This window comes from Melitaea cinxia, chromosome 16, assembly GCF_905220565.1.
Source record: "Melitaea cinxia chromosome 16, ilMelCinx1.1, whole genome shotgun sequence".
NCBI lineage: Eukaryota > Metazoa > Arthropoda > Insecta > Lepidoptera > Nymphalidae > Melitaea > Melitaea cinxia.
The window spans coordinates 9367295-9385549 of record NC_059409.1 but is presented as its reverse complement, the minus strand read 5'-3'; the positions used below and the strand labels follow the sequence as shown (position 1 = coordinate 9385549).

Sequence of the window (18255 nt, the reverse complement as noted above, 5' to 3'; positions counted from 1 at the left end):
ATCAACTTGCAAATTGTATGTTAATATTGCTATGTAAAACATAAAGGCACTCAACCAAGTACACGGCAATCTTTCTCATAATCATGTGGTCACGTCCAATCTTTTCGGATGGGGACTATGCTCGTAGTGTGTAAAATTTATGGAAATTGCATTTCCGCATTATGTCCTATAGGAGGGTGAAACGGGGATTCGGCAGAAATATGACAGTGCAACAACGTCACGCGACGTTTGTGAATTGTATGGAACGGTAGTTTATTGATTTTTAGCAAATTTTATTAATTTATAAAATAAAATACCAGTAAAAAGAAATTCCCTTTAAGTATTAAAAGCAAGCTTCAAGAAAAGTGTTCGTTTAATATATCTATTGACAATTAACGGTTGTAAGTTTGTAATAAAACTATACATACACATAATATACTTTGATTGACGATTAATAGACCCGTTTAATAGAACATCAAGATAAATAGTCTGACACCCTCAGTTTTAAAGGCTTTTATTATATTATTTAACAACAAAAGTGTTGAATAGGCTTTTTAAACAATTTCATAAGTTTTAACGTAATAATTTTTAAATATCAAAATGTCTAACTACCGTTTAGCTTGGTGAAATATTTTACTGTTATAATCTATCGTTAAACTTAGTAATTGATTGGTTTATAATACATTTATATGGAAAAGAGAGTAATATATTGGTACTTCACTTCACTTTAACTAAAGTGCAACTTTGAAAGACTTCAAGGATGTTGTAATTTATGAAGCATGTGCATTAAACAAAAACAAATTCTTATAAACATTATGAAAGAATAATTGTGTATGTCTGCACTTACGCTGTAGAATTTATAAATAACAGATGCCTCGATCACGCCACCTAGCACATCATTCGATAGACACCTACCCTCACTCATTCTAGTACTCGAGTCATTCTGACGTCTATAAAACGACCGGTGCAAACGCGGCTAAGGCTCCTGCACTCCGGCAACGTTCTAAGCTGAGGTGCGATCTCGCTAGAAGACACCCTTAGAACGAGCGTTTTCCTCGAGCCCTCTCAGAGGGCTTTCCTTCTTCCTTCGCGGCCGGTGTCTATAGTATCCGGCCGCTCTCACCGGTGACGCTGTAATGGTCGATAGGGCCAACAGTAATAGTCATTTAGAAAAAAAAAGCGGCTAATGCAGTCTTGGCTCTGACTTGGAACGATGCACTTGTTGTATCCTGCTAGTAGCTTAACCTAGCTTTCAATTATTAATTTATACAAACGAATTAATTGTTACATATTATATTACGATCTATAATTTGGCTAATCGGGGCGGGCATCTCAAGCAGTAAAGATGAGCGTTGATGCGCATCTCGAAGGGGGCCTCCTTAAACCTACACCTAGGTCGTAAGTCCTGGGAACTGCTATGAGTTTCTCCCTCTGCCACACGACAGACCAGGTACCCGCACGGTTAATCCATCGAATGCTAAAAAGTTAGTTCCCTCACCCCTCCCGTTAAGTAATAACTATCTTGTGTTACCTTACATTGTAATTAATCAGTGTGACCTCCTTCCCACATGTATATATTACACCAACATTGTAATTTTACTGCTATGAATTATATTTAAAAAAATTATGCATATTAAGAATAGATGGAAGAGAATCTAACATATATCTGGTCAAGTTTGAAAAGCCTAACATAGGCTAGAACAATACAAACACCGAATACACCGTAAAACACACGCAAAAAAACTAAACATTACCAGCTTACCTAATCTAGATGCATAATAACTCTAAATTGATATGAATGTCTCGTATAATAATAATATAACATATTGTACAATCCGCATTGTATTGTAATATCCGCCAACCCGCAGTGGAGCAGCGTGGTGGATTAACCTCTGATCCTTCTCCTATATGGGGAAAGAGGCCTATGCCCAGTAGTGGGATATTACAGGCTGAAGCGTATATTGTACACTCCAAATTTCCATAAATTAATATAAAATTTATTAGTATGAGAAAGACTAAAATATAATTTGAATCAATAATTTTCTCTGAGCGCCAAACGATACACTTTTAAATCATCGACATTAAAGCTTAAAATGCCTATTCAAAATTTACCAAATATCAAAGAGTTGGTAAGAATCTTCGAAGCGGAAACAATTTCTATTATAGTAAAGTAGCTACTGTAGAACGTTGTTAAATAAATACTTAAAAACAAGTTACTCGGTTCACGTATTCTTATTACGAGAGGAAAGTTAGCTACTTATTAAAATTTTTCAAAGAAAGAGAACCGCTTTCGAAATAAAAAAATTAAAAACTCCGCTCGGGCCGTTGCAATCTCCTTAAAGTTATAACGAAATCATAAACACAAAGATCCTTTTGGTTAACTCTCGGGGTAATAAAAGGAAACTCATTTAACTTAGCGAACGATACCGACGAGCAACGGCTACTGACGGCCATCGTACTCCAAGCCATCTATAAAGGATCACAGTTCAATGTCTTCTTGAGCATTATCTAAGTGTTAATACAACTGGTATTAACTTTGCTAAAGTTGCTCTTCAATTTATTTTATTCGAGCTGTTCTTGCGATTTCGCTTGAAGGTATAACTAACCTGGTAGTATTATTGATATTAAGGGCATTCTCATTCAGTGAGTGCAATTTTGTATGTTAAGAAATACAGGATTCAATTTTTATAAAATGTTCTTATGCGTTTTTGGAATAAATATACCCAACCTTAACTTAATATTTTGTTGCAAAAAAAGATTACATTTTAAGTAAACGATGTGAATTGTTGCGTAAGCGCTGAGTTATAAAGTTAATAGTTTATGGTATAAAAACAACATAAACTTGATATCTATTAAACACACAAACATTTAATTACTGACAAATAAAATTCGCACTTATTCCAAGTGGTTAAGGAGCAAAATTATTTTCAGTGTTGCTGCGGCCACCCTGGTCAAACTTCTACCGTCCAGGCTGACAAAGTTCTAATCGAAGTAACGACGTGCGCTCATCGCTTTTGTACTAGGAACTCTTCTATCTTCAAACAATGGTAGCTTGGTGGTGAAACTTGGTAAAGTTTCGAACACGAAAAGTTAATTTTTACGGTCGCGAATTCTTAATTTTTTTATTCACACATAAATACTGTTTTTGCAATAAAACTACAGTTAAAACTAATTTGTAGTAGCTATAAATTTTGCAAATAAAAAGCTTTGATACAATAGATGAATGTTGTTGAAAAAAATGCTAATAAATAAACCGTTGCCCAACGGGACCGTTGCAAAAATAATTGATTGTCTGTTGCGCATTCGTTTGCAAAAAAAAAAATAAAACAAAAAATGAATGTCCCTTAAGATGGAATGCGGACTACCACCGAGCTTGCGTTGTTTTGAACTATGAATATAAAAAAAAAAAACACAAAACTCATTTCAGTAGAAAAGTAATGACATAAAAAATATTAAATAAGGACAGCCGTGTCCTTCTCTTAGTATTACGGCTCCATCTTTTCAACTTAACGTTTAAATACAGCCATAAAAAGTAGACAATGAAATTTAAGTTGCAATTTTATAAAAAAATAACAAAACGGTTTCATTATATTGCTCATTAAATAAGTTTTAATATGTCTATAAATTTAAATAAAATTAAAAACCTGTCTAAACTTAACAATGCTTAGAATTTTCTATTCAATTTTAATATTAGCTGTGCAGAATTATGAATTACATAATAAAAGTATCTTAAAATATTGTATTGTGAATACTTATTCTTGTCAAAAAAGTTAGCCGAATACGGCTTTTATTCTACGCGCCATCTGTACTTGCATAGCAGAAAGAACGAGTGAAATAAAAACACCGAGGCTGAAGAAATAAACGAAAGTATGCATTATTATGATGACGGTTTCAGACAGGAATGCCTTGGAGAATCCTTGAGCTGGAATTTTTTGATGTTTTTACACAAGAGACAAATCGTTTCCAAAATATAGACGCTTAAATTTTATGAACGCTTAAAGTTGAAAGTTAAAATATATGTTTAAAAATGCAGTCCGTAATTAAAACTACCAAGTCGTTTAAATCAAAATAATAGTCACACATTTTAAGATTATTTTTTTACAATTTTTTAGCAAAAGAACGAGACTTCGTTTTTTTGTTCGGATAGTACATATTTGTAAGGGCAATCATAAAAATTTGAGATGAAATATAAAAGAAACTAACAATGATGTATTATACACAACCTTACAATCTAAATAATAACAATTTATCAAGCTTAGATCGTAATCAGCTCTACACCAATGAAGTACGGTGTCAAAATTTTCGTTTAATACATTAGGATCCTTAGCAGCTTTGATACATGAAGTAGTCTTTTCCGCTCTAAACACAATGCCTAGCAAACTCGTCAAAGTACAAAAACCGTCAAATTCCTAATATGATAAATGAAATTCTTATGAGATCAGCTCAAAACGTAACTCACAATTTGATGTCTATATATTTTGATAAAATATTATTACACAATTGATATATAATCTTTTGTCGGATAATATATTCGGGACCACGTACTCATAGCATTATATTACAATAGTATTAAGAAGTCTTACAAGTATAATCCGTATTTACCTTTCGTCTAAAATAAAGAGTACACATTTTTTGTTTAAATATGAAACGTATAAACAGTGTAACTTTTATCCCTTCTTGCATTAGAATGTTACAAAATTTTAGAAAAAAAATTAATGAAATAAGTTTCCTAGCTAGTTTTGGGTGGTTTTTAACCGACTTCCAAAAAAGGAGGAGGTTCTCAATTCGACTGTATTTTTTTAATGTATGTGACTTCAGAACTTTTGACTGGGTGGACCGATTTCGACAAAAAAATTTTTTTTTTGATCGACAGGTGGTGTGTGTCATTTGGTCCCATTTAAATTTATTTGAGATCTAACAACTACTTTTCGAGTTATATCTAATAATGCGTTTTTACTTGACGCTTTTTTCGTCGACCTACGTTGTATTATACCACATAACTTTTTACTGGATGTACCGATTTTGATAATTCTTTTTTTGTTGGAAAGGAAATATCCCTAGTTTGGTATCATGATAAGGAAACCAGGATTTGATGATGGAATCTCAGAGAAATCGAGGAAAACTCTCGAAAACCCGCATAACTTTTTACTGGGTGTACCAATTTTGATAATTTTAATTTTTGTTTATCATGTGGTCAAGTTTAAATTTAATCGAGATCTGATAACTACTTTTTGAGTAATCTTTGATAACGCGTAGTTACTTGACTATTTTTTCGTCGATCTACGTTGTTATTACTTGTCGATGTAATTGAAGTCGGTTTTTTTTTCGTTTGCGAGCAAATACAATTATATTAAAATTCTTATACTATCATCTTGATGAGATTCGCGACCAAGATACACAGAGACAAAAACCTGAAAAATACAGTAGCAGCAATATCGATAAAAAATTCTAAATATATTCAATGTACAGAATAAAACAAGTTATTGTTTTATTATGAGTATAGATGAAGATGGACCTTACTCGATTCAAAATTTAATTTGAAAAGTTCTCTTTAAATGAATTGTATTTAATGTGGCGTGAAATTATATCAATTAAATACAGCCAAATTTTTGTACGAAAAAAAATTCAATCAAATATAAACGTTCTAATTAATAGTTTTCTAACTTTTCGTAAAAATGCTATATATATTAATTAAATATTTTTAAATTAATATTACGATACAGCAATAATCCATTAGGATAATTGGTATAATAATAATTTATAACTTCATTCGTTTCGTTTATTTAACTGAATGAACAAAAAGTTCTAACAGAATGACTACTTATCTCTTAAGTAAGCTGTAATAAAAAATGTAAAACAAATGGATTTAAGAAAGGCAATTTTTTACGAAGGACAAGAGCTAATTAGGAGTAAGAGGGGAGATGATCAACTGGGGAAGAGCTTAAGATTAGTTCACAAAACAATGTATTTTATAGACACAGTCCAGAAGAGATTTTAGTAAGGCATTCAAACAGAATATTGTAACAACTATAGTGGCTCCCTAACTCAATAATGTCTGTTGGTGAAAGACGGTAGTTAATAATGCTATTATTCACAGATGCTTGGCGTTCGTTAATACAGAGAACGCATATAAAATCGACTATCGTATTATCCCCAGTAAAATTTTAAATTATAAACGTTATAGTAACAATAATTACTACCTATGAATTCAAATTACACTTGTAACATTTAAAAAGGTAGATTTCATTATCTTCAAAATAACCGTTCAATCGTAAATCTGTACAAATAGCAGCGTTTTTAATGTTTTATTTAAAACAATAAAATATTTTTATGTGATTTCTGTTAGTTATTATTAATCAGATTACACTACTTAAAAATAAGAAAAAAAGACGAGCTTCAATTTGTATCTAAACTTGAAAGGAAGTGGCTGAGAGGGGTTGTTTAGAAGAACGAGGAAGTTAATTAGTAGTTGTAAGAGGCGGTCCGAGTACTAGCACACGGAGTTTATAGGCAATAGTGGTGTTAGCAACATGTAAAAGCTACGAAGAGAAAATTTTAGCTACAACTTTCCTACTTTTTATGTAAGTTTAATTACTTTTTGCACTAGCTACAATGTTTGATGTGCATATAAGACATATATATATATATATATATATATATATACTAGCTGTGCCCGCGGCTTCGCCCGCGTTGAAATCAGTGTGTCATAAAGTTTTCCCAGCAAACTTCCAGTGAAACTATTATCAAAATCGGCTTAGCCGTTCCGTAAACCTTCCTCTTGAAGCCCTCTCTCCATTGGTGAAACCGCATTAAATCCGTTCAATAGATTTTGAGGGAATCGATCACATACACTTTTAGGGACTTTGTTTTATAATACACTAATTATTACCCGCGACTACGCTCACATCGATATGAAGATATGCATTACTATTAAGATGTTTAACGCAATTATTTTTTTATTTCAGTCACTTGAAATGCTTATCACACTGAGTAACTTTTTAAAAGCCACAATTTAGTAAAATTTAATAGTTATATTTATAAAACCTCTCTATACACCACATTTTTAGTTTTATTTTCAGGCTGCAGTATAAACAAACCTATCAGGCGAACTTATAGCTGCTGTAAATGTTTCATACAAACTATCAACCCCAATGAAACCCCCTTAGCGGTGGAATATCACAAAATCCGTTCTTAGTGGAAGTTTACTAACTATAATCTACCTCCCTGCTAAATTTCATCTTTGTCCATCCTGGATGGATGGGACCATCGAACGATTTTTGAGTTCTCGCGATGAGTCAGTGACCTTTCTTTTTTATATATATACATTGCTATGCATTATTTAAACTACTCCTCTCCATCTATAGAGCATATATTTTAAATTTCAAGCCTCTTAATTTAAAAATATAGGATTTTCATACAAACTTCCAACCCCCGTTTTATCCCCTTGGGGGTCGAGTTTCGTAAAATCCATTCTCAGCGGATGTTTATGCCCTATAAGGAACCTACCAGCCAAATTTCAAGTTTGTAGGTGTTATAGTTTCCGAGGTTTCGTGATGAGTGAGTCTACCTACCATCCCCCGTTTTAACTCCAAAAGAGAGTTGATTTCTAAAGATACATTATTTCGTCGTCTTTCTACCATCTATAGAGCATACATTTTAAATTTCAAGTCTCGTTCTTCAAAAACATAGGACTTTCATACAAACTTCCAACCCCCGTTTTATCCCCTTAAGGGTCGAGTTTCGTAAAATCAGCTCTTAGCGGATGTTTACGCCCTATAAGAAACCTACCTGCCAAATTTTAAGTTTATAGCTGTTATAGTTTCGCGAGATTTTGTGATGAGGGAGTCAACCTACCATCCCCCGTTTTAACCCCAAAAGGGTATTGATTTCTAAAGATACATTATTTGGACACCTTCTCATCATCTATAGAGCATACATTTTAAATTTCAAGTCTCTTACTTCAAAAACATGGGACTTTCACACAAACTTCCAACCCCCGTTTTACCCCCTTAGGGGTCGAATTTCGTAAAATCTGTTCTTAGCGAATGTCTACGCCTTGTAAGGAGCCATCCTGCCAAATTTCAAGTTTTTAGGTGTTATAGTTTCGGAAATTTCGTGATGAGCGAGTCAACATACCATCCCCCGTTTTAACCCCAAAAGGGTATTGATTTCTAAAGATACATTATTTGGACACCTTCTCATCATCTATAGAGCATACATTTTAAATTTCAAGTCTCTTACTTCAAAAACATAGGACTTTCATACAAACTTGCAACCCCCGTTTTACCCCTTTAGGGGTCGAGTTTCGTAAAATCCGTTCTTAGCGGATGTTTTTGTCATATAAGGAGCCTACTTGCCAAATTTCAAGTTTGTAGGTGTTATAGTTTCGGAGATTTCGTGATGAGTGAGTGACCTTTCGCTTTTATATATATTATAGATATATATATTTAAGTTATATATAAATTATAATAACACTGAAATTAAATGCTATAGGTGACTTAGAGCACCAATGAACAGAAATTTGATTTTTGGATGCGATAAGTTTTTCGTTGAAATACACAGGCCGAAGACGGGCAGCAGCTTCTTCGGTGCGACAAAGCCAGCCCTGCGGTCACCAACCCGCCTGCCCAGCGTGTTGACTATGGGCAACCGCGCCGTTCACGCCATTTTTGGCACGAACCTATGTCCAGCAGTGGGCTGTATCAGGCAAAAGTGATGAAATTTTTCGTTGTAAAAATAAGGATAAATATAAATTCAATAGCAATTTTTACATTTCTGATTTCAATATATTTTGAAATTTTACAGAATTTATAAAATTCAAAATATATGCAAATTAAAATCTTTGAGTATACATGATATATCGTGTCCAGTACCCAAAGGTTATCTGTAAGAAAAAGCTATATAGCAATAAGATCACTTTTGTACGTCTTGTATTTTATCTTTCTTTATATGTGTCTGTATTTTAGTGTACATTAAGAATAAATAAATAAATAAATAAATATTTGACGAGAGGAAATGAATACTTTAAATAAATATTTTATGAATCAGGTTATTAAAAGTATTTAATAATTGTAGAAAATAATTCAGTTGCGCAATATTTGCGCAAATCGGCCAATAACTAGGATTATGAAAGATTAGAGAACGCAGACTCAGGTGCGCAGAATTCGTTGCTGTTTGCAATATTCTTCATGATTAGTCATGAGCTATACTTGATGATATTTGTTATTAACAACGTGATTTAAGATATTATGTTACTCAAGTATAATAACAATAATATAGTCTTTTATTCATATCTGGCAATCTAATACATGTTACACAAGCTCAATACATTTACATTTTTTGAAAATCTAACGCATGTTAAATTAATGATGTTTAAACACAACTACTATATTAGAAAGAAAACTAAACTTATTCTAGAAGTTCCTATTTTTTATTTTCTAAAGATCAGTTTGCCGGTCCTTCACTATCATGAGTCTCTTGAGCCACTATCTCTACATCACTTGTTACCTTTTGGTATTGGAGGGTTGTGGTCTTTTTCCTCACGAGGACCAGTCAGCTTGGGAAAACTACGTGCTTTTTTACTTCTTGTTTGCCATTTTTCTTACTTTGTGTTTGGTCTTCCGTTTTCCGTGAATTTTTTACTATTGTTTATTATTTTTAGATGATTGTGATGGTGAATTGGGTCTAGATCGCATTATATCAAAGGCATTTAATTCTCTTAACTTATCAGAGGAAACAGCTTGCTGATTTATGCTTGACTTATGCAAGAATCTGGTAAAAGCTATGCTTCTCTTTTTCATTCCTCTTGTGTGCTATTTTTCTCTTTAACTATTAACTTATATAACTATTAACTTATATATACCTTAGACATTGCTACCTTGCCTTGCCTTTCTCCTTTTGATCAGTTTTCCTTACAATTTTGTATTTTTTGCCGTTTTGTAGTTATTCGCAAAGGAACACAGTGCTGGCCGTGATTAGTTTTTTCTATGCTTGTATTTGCCCAAACGACCAATTTCGTTGATTTCATGGCTTTCTATTTTAACGTTTAAGTCTTGTCTAAAATTTTCTTTTAGATTCTCTAGTAGCTCAAAAAAGTAGTTTCGTTTTCTTCTAATCCAAATACTATAATATTGGTATTTCTTTCTCCTCTTTTTATTTTTTAATCTCCGTTTCTAAATTCCATTTTAATATTTAAGCAATCGTTTTCTTCCACTAATGCAATTAACTTTTCGTCCACCATGCTAACAATACCAATCGTAACAAATTCATTTAGATCAGCAGTTTGACTTTAAATCTCAATCTTCTACTTGTTAAATAATGTTTGAATTTGATCCATTTAATTTAAATGTATGTTGTAGTTACGTAAAAAGTAACGTAAATAATGCTAGAAATTATTTTTTAGGGTCGCAACACTGTAATATCAATTGTCAGATCTATTGTCGTTGTTCTCAATTTTAAGTTCTACCCTCAATTAATATTATCAATGAACTTGTATTTCTTTTTATTATGTCGGATTCCAGTAATCACGTCAAATAGATCGTGAATAGGTACTTTGCACCATTTCTGCTAATGTTTTGTTTCGAATTCCAGTCACATAATAATAATAATAATAATAATAAATTTATTTGTGAAAACACACTGCATCAGGTTAAAATGATATAAAAGAAACACATTGTACATAATTTACAACAAGGACTAAATACAAAGAGGATGCAAACGTAAAATAAAACAAAAAAAGAGATACAATATAAACTTATCGATTAAAAGTATTTAACTAAGACATTATTTATATAAGTTCGCAGCATGCCTCACAAAAAGGTGTGACCTCAGTTTAAGTTAGGAATGTTAGTCCTAACACTGATTTTCAGGACCACCCTAAGTTTTGTAATTAATTTTCATTTTAGCGGCATTCTGATAGAAATACACATACACATGGATACATACATAAACATAGAAATTTTTGGCTTATATAAAATATTGCAAAACAATACATACTAATAAAGGAAAAGAGTGCGATATGGACAACACAAAAAAGTACCCTGCATTATACGTTTATTCGATCTATTACATAATTATATTGAATAAATTGAAATACAAATATATACTCATAAACCTACTTGCTTATTATATAAACACATAAATGGTTAGGTTAGACATGTGTTAGTTCTCTTGTTGTTTATAGTGCCTTTAATGCAATGTACCAATTCAAGAGTTAATATCAGAAACTACCTTTAGATTTTAAAATCTTTCTAATATTTACAAAATATCATTCTGTTTATATCACAGAAGAACAGTTGCAATAATCATAAACGTAAATCAGATTTAGTGGTTGATGTAAAGTAAATGTATTGAAATATAGAAAAGGAACCCTCAAAAATGTAGTACGAATAACCCGCATATTTAAATGTTGTAATATATAAACTCATATAAAACATAAGCTTAAGATATAAATTATGATTTTCGGTTATTAAGTATTATTTTGAAAGCAAATCGTAAAATAAAACAAACGAGGCCATTTTGTCTTAGATTCTTAAAATCAATTTAAATTTAAATTGCAAAGATGTTAAAATATAGTATTATCACAAGGAAAGATGAGTGATAGAAAATCATTAATATGTAAATTATGATAATATTAAATATATAAAATACGATAGTCTGTGTTTAATCCACAAATGTCGGTTTTAAATTTCGTGGTTCCATTGATGAGATATTTTTGGATTTTTGCTTATTTTTTTCTAAATTTATTAAAACCATATTTTTGACGAAATTTTTCATTAAGCTTCCCCAACAATTTACTGTAACGATTTATTAGACCTCGACCCTTGAACACTGCCGCCTTTACGAGGCTGTAAACCTTTCATCATTGTCTGCAATTGTCAATAAACTACCGACGGATTGTGTCTGTTAAAGATACAAACATAAAACCTTTCACTTAACATTATTTATACACAATTTTAGAAGAAAAAATCTCAAGAATATTAAATGTTTTTTTTTTCATACATCGCAAATTTTTGCATTGAATTGAAAATGATTTAAAATAAAAAAATAAAAAAATCGAAAATGATTTAAAATATAATTTTTTTTAGGATTAGTGTAGTTAAAATTTTCGGTACGAAATTAGTGTATAGGAAACCCTTAATACAAATGAATCGTTGAATATTGTAAGCTTAGAGTTAAGCCTAGTAAATTGATTCAATGTTGTTTTTTTTTTTATGTTCCACAAAAGGGAATCCAAAAGTTTCTATAAGTAAGCCGGAAGCTACAAGTGCCAGTTGTGTAACATCTTGTTACGGACATAGATAGACAGTAGACATAGGTAGGTACTTATAATATTCGATTTCTTTTTTTTTTTTTGAGAATTAAGGTACTAATTAAATACTTTTATATATGTTGGTTCCAATAAATAAAACTCATTTATACATGCAACAGGATTGAGTCACCTAAGTTTAACAAATAAATGTTCCTAGCAAGTGATTATTCTTAAACGAATTTAAAACATCATATTCTTCTAGTAATTATACTTATTTTGCTACAATATATCATCCTCATCATGATCATTTCAGCCTAGCACAGTCCACTGCTGGACATAGGCCTCCAAAAGTTCACGCTAAAAATAGTGTGAACTCATGTGTGTTGCCCCTAGTCACTACGCTGGGCAGGCGGGTTGGTAGCCGCGGGGCTTGCCTTTTCGCACCGAAGACGCTGCTGCCCGTCTACAGCCTGTGTATTTAATTGTCAGTAGTTGGATGGTTATCCCGCCATCGGTCGGCTTTTTAAGTTCCAAGGTGGTAGTGGAACTGTGTTATTCCTTAGTCGCCTCTTACGACACCCACCGGAAGAGTGGTGTCACCACCGGGTGGCTATATTCTTTATTGCCGTAGCCACATAGCAATATATACATGCAATAAATAAGCATCCTATCAAAATCGGTAAATCTCACTTTATTAGCCAATTTCAAAAAAAGGAGGAGGCTCTCGATTCGACTGTATTTTCTGATGCTTGTCATATCATAGGTCCCATTTGAATTTGATCAATATCTAATAAGTACATTTTGAGTAATCTTTGATAACGCCTATTTACTTGACAATTTTGTCGTCTACCTACGTTGTGTTACTTGTGGATGTAATTGAAGTTGGTGTTTTCTCGTTTTTTAACACCTCTTAGCCTCTTGGCTCTGCCAAGTACCAGCTTGCTGCTTTGGATTCTGTGGATCGACGCACCAGAAGACTCATCGGTGACGAATTGCTGATTAACTCTAGACTGCAAAGTCTGGAACATCAGCGCAAGGTTGCCTTCTGTTGGTATTTTACAGGATATATTTCGGAGAGTGTGCTCAACACCTTTACAATTTGGTTCCACCATCACCTTTCTATCACCAAACCGCAAGGCATCGCAAGAACCTGCACCGCTACGTGGTTGAAATACCACGATCTCGCACTAAGCACTTTGCTTCGTCGTTTTTAATACGCATCGCAGAAATTTGGAATGCCCTTCCGGCTTCCGTTTTTCCAACTATAACTTAGGTATCTTCAAATCAAGAGTGAATAGGCATCTTAAGCTGCATCTTCACTCATCATCAGGTGAGATCGCAGTCAAGCGCTAGTCTATATATTTAAAAAAAATAATACAAATATTATAATAAAGTACCTAATATTTTTGTTTTCGGAAATCAAAAAAATTGAATAATAATGATATAATAGTTTGAAATTTAAGAATGCCTTAAGCGTCTTAATTGGAGACAGCTTACAATGTCTATTATAAATTTAAATAATAATAAAAAAACAAGTTTTTGTGCGAACATTTTAAGACAAAGGTGGGTATTTCCGCTGGCCGGCCAAAAAATCCCAAAGTATCAATTTACGATCGCCGATGTAGGTCCGATAGATAGGCGGTATCAAAATTGTGTGCAATCGTCCACAGGCTCGTCTAGACAAAGTCTGGAAGATTAAAGACGGCGAGATGAATACAGCCAACCCGGAGATGTTGTAGAAACGAAAAACGAAAAATGCCTTTTCGTATAAAGGTTTGTTCTGTCACGTACACTGTATTCTTATTTAATCCTTTTGCAGGTTTTGCAGACGCTCTGCCTTTCACAAATAACTGTTGGTAGTCTGTTATATTAAGAACTTAAAACGTAAAGCTTCTAAATATAGAAATATTATTGTTTGTGTTTCTGTATAATTTTAATATTTTATCGTGAAATATGGACCGACAACTATGTCAAAGATAAATCTTTTTATAATTTTGTATGCATTAAGAATTCATAAAAATCTTTTACAACAGAATAGTATTATTGTTGATACGACAGCCATTAATATTATTAATATGGCTTCACGACGCGAGAACCATAAACTTGAACAAACGAGAGAGGCGGGATACTTTTTACCGCCCGAACTCCCATAAAAACGCAAGCCCTGAATTAGCTCGATTCTTTGTCACCCCTTTTGAACAACCCTAAAATTTTTACTACCACCGTCTTTGTCTAACAATAACCACCACATTCTCATCCGTTAAACTGCATCAAGGAAAAACAACGTAAAACCGCCCGAGATAAAACGAGATAGAATAAAATATATGCACTAGTAGAGAGGACAGAGAGAGCGACACACGTAGTAGTAGCCATGGACGTATACTTTGTAGTGAGAGCGAAGGAGAGGTGGGGAACCCTCGTGCGGGAGCGAGAAAGGCATAAAAATTAACTATCAGAGGGGAGAGGAACAGAGCTTCTTCAAGCGGGGTGGTTAGTCCGCTTTCGACCGCGTTCGCGGTAGCGTCGCCTTTCGGGAAATGTAACAAGGCGAACGATTTAACTTGTGGAGATAATTTTTCTTGAGTGTTTTCGTTATTAAAATCGTTTTTATCGTAACTTTTTTATTTCTTTTTTTCGATTATCAAGCTCGCTGTGAACAGCATAGCTAATACTGTAAAAGGTTTCAAAAACTTTATCGGACTAATTATCTTGTTCAACGTGCTACCAAACTTACGTTTTGAATAAAGTTTATGTTTTACTGACTGAAAACTTTATTATGTCAAGATTTTTGTTCAGTTTTATGTGTCGGCAATGATAAGAGACGAACTTTGACGTAAAATATTGCTATCTTTATACGAGGGATACCAAAGAGAATGTGTGCCAAAATGTTATTATATAATTTTTCCTTGTTTTCCGCGATTATAACCTGGATTGGAGTGCTTGCTGAAGAGGAAGTGTCTTCACCTTTACGAGTCGCCCAGTGTAGAGCCACATGCTTACAAAAGGTAAGGTATCAATAATACTATGAAAAAAATAAAAAAGAATTACAGTACAAAAAGGAATACACTACATACATCTATAATACATACACAATTGATATTTATTTTAAAAAATCATAATATATTATAATCCACTTACACGGTGCAATGCAAATAAATAATAGATTATTCAATATTTTAATTGGTAAAAATAAAAAATGCATGAAAACGAAAACCCTATTTGAATGCAATTTCACACGCAGATGCAAACTTTGAACCTATAGATTGTTCATTTGTCCTCCAATCAATCACCGGTCTACTCCAATCCTCCGACGGCCGTTGGAAAATAAATTTTACCGAACAAAACTATGTAAGCCCAATAAACGTTAAAGCTTTTTATAGCGCTTTTTTACTAACGTAAATTATGTTTGAGGTTGTGCAATTACATTACTCGGCTATAGCTTGCTGTTTATTGAAAATGTTCTGAGTGTAAATTACTTATCTTTCATTACGTGAGTACATTTTATTGAAATTACGTATTTTATATGAACATTTTATTGCCTTCCTGATAAAAGTAAGCTTAAGTTCGAAAATATTGAAAACTAGTCGTCATTTGTAGTTTCTCACATTGACAACCACCAATTCGCTAGTTTGGTTAAAAACGTGATGCTTACTTCTGTAATCTCATTATGACACAATAATTAAAACCGGTTACTTTATTTCACTCAAAAATATAAAACAGATAGGTAATTATATTTTGATCCTTCTCCTACATGGAAAAAGAGACCTATGCCCAGCAGTGGGATATTACAGGCTGAAGCGAATATATTTTGATGTCATAATCACTGTTCTATATCTTATGACTATAGGTCACGTAACAAACATAATTATTCTCAAACTAAGAATTGCAATGTTTGTCAATAAGTAAGCTACTGACGAACCAAGGTATACCCGCAAGATATGCTCGTATTTCATAAAGCTCAATATTGCTGTCCCATACTGCGTTTTGATTGATTGACGGATATAAACAAAAAACGCTATCTAAGTAGATCACGAAATATATTGCACACACAAATCAAAGTCATAAAAAGTTAAGAAACGCCAGCCCGGATACGATCGCGACCTTTACTAAAGATTCACGAGTTTTATCCTCTGGGCCATCTCGTGATTTTATCTAAGTCTCCGTTATTAGCTAGAATGTAATAAAAATTTTAAGATTATTTCAGGTAAGATTTATTTTATAATAATATTTACTCTGTAAAGTATTAAATTATTTTTACGTAATATAATAAAATGCTTTTTTAAGTTCATGTAGCAATTTGTGGTTTTTGATAATGAGAATGCAAAAGTTTTGCACCCTGCTAAAATTTGTGTTCTGTGTCTGATTTTTTAAACAAAATTTTCGACTTTTCTTTTTTATTTTCATTGAAGTATTTAAAGATAAAAAAATGTTTAAAAATTTAATATAGTGGTACAACAAAACTGTATTCTAAATATAGATTCTAAAACAGTGTAAAAATACTTAATAATATATATTAAAAAAAAGTTTTATAATAGGTAATTATTTATAATTATTTATATAAAAAACTTAATATTTAATATAAAATCATAATGTACAAAATGTGGGTAGGTACTACTATTTTTTGTCTTGTAAAACAATAATGATTCGCATGCGGCCATTCCATTCGTGCTATATAGGTTGATATAAAAAGGTATTTCAAGTGGGTATTTGTAAAAATATTTTGCTTTACGTAAGTTACCAGATTATTTTTCTAGGAAAGTATAGTATATTCAAGAAGTTATTGGCCATGAAAAATTTGTAAGGCAAATAATCTGCACTAATAATGTATCTATCAAATATCGGCGTTCCTATGAGTTAATATCACATCACACTTAAAACTAAAATACTAACGTCTGTAATTAAATAATAATAAATAGTAAATATCTACACAATACACACACGGTCGTCTGTTCCTAAAGTAAGCAACTTAATGCTTGTTTTATAGGTAACAGCCGACTGGTATAGCTATATATATATATTTTTTTTTCGATAAACATACTTATGGATAATACATATATAAATAAATATATATATATTACACACAGACTTGGAGTGGGAATCATACCTACAACCCTCAAAGCTAAAAGCACGAATTGCGCCAACGGGTTAGTTTTAATTAAACTAGGTACATCAATTGTTTGAAAATACGTATATTAGCGTTACAAATTTGTTGCGTTAGTACCATTTCATTATGCAAAATATTCCGTTCATCCGTCAGATAACTCTAACTACCATCAGTTTCAATGACTAAAAAAAGTAATAAGTCCATTAGAACATGTTAACTATCACCAGTCAAGAGGAAACACAATTATGTGAGTAAGAAATGTTTATAGGCGCACTGTAAACGATAAGCCGGTACAATTTATATCTACCAATATTTACAGATAGGATTTATCTAAACGGGTTATGCTATTTATTTGAATCGTTCCGAACAGGTTGCTCGGTTATCTGTATTGGAACTGTGCCTCCATAAATGTAATTTGTATCGACTATCCTTTTATATGACTAGCGGCCGCCTGCGACAACGCCCACGTGGCCCTTTAATGGGACTTCTATATTATATCTTTACCGCCACCTGATAAGACGTATCATGTTCATATTGAACCTACAAATCTGTTCTGATACATTAAAATACAAACTTCGAGGGATTATTAAAGTATATCAATGATAAAAAATAATTATGATTTTATTGTGTTTTTTATACTAATGGACCCTTAGGCCTAAGGTCCAATTGTCTGGTTACAGACTTTCAGTCAATCAAATTTAACCAACACCAAAATCGAAAATAAACAATAACATTTACTGTGTGGACGATATAAAGATCTGTTTTTTTTTTAAGTAAAAAAAAAATTAATTACGTATACTTATATGTCCGTAACTAAGTATAATTCGTTCCAATGTAACATTTGCCTTATAACAATTTTTCTCTCCCTCTTTTTTTTTCAAACTAAGTAAATATCTGTAAAATACCTTTTTATATTGTACAG

The 18255-nt window shown here is 32.3% G+C and overlaps 1 protein-coding gene across 1 annotated transcript in view; it reads left to right on the top strand.

Annotated features, from left to right (window-relative positions):
- The first annotated feature begins 14728 nt into the window (after positions 1 to 14728).
- LOC123661139 overlaps positions 14729 to 18255 on the top strand; it is a 43984-nt gene continuing 40457 nt past the window's right edge. Inside the window, exon 1 of the mRNA XM_045596132.1 lies at positions 14729 to 15234. Within this exon, the coding sequence (XP_045452088.1) occupies positions 15103 to 15234 (132 nt within the window). The 5' untranslated portion in view covers positions 14729 to 15102. The remainder of the gene's footprint in view (positions 15235 to 18255) is intronic.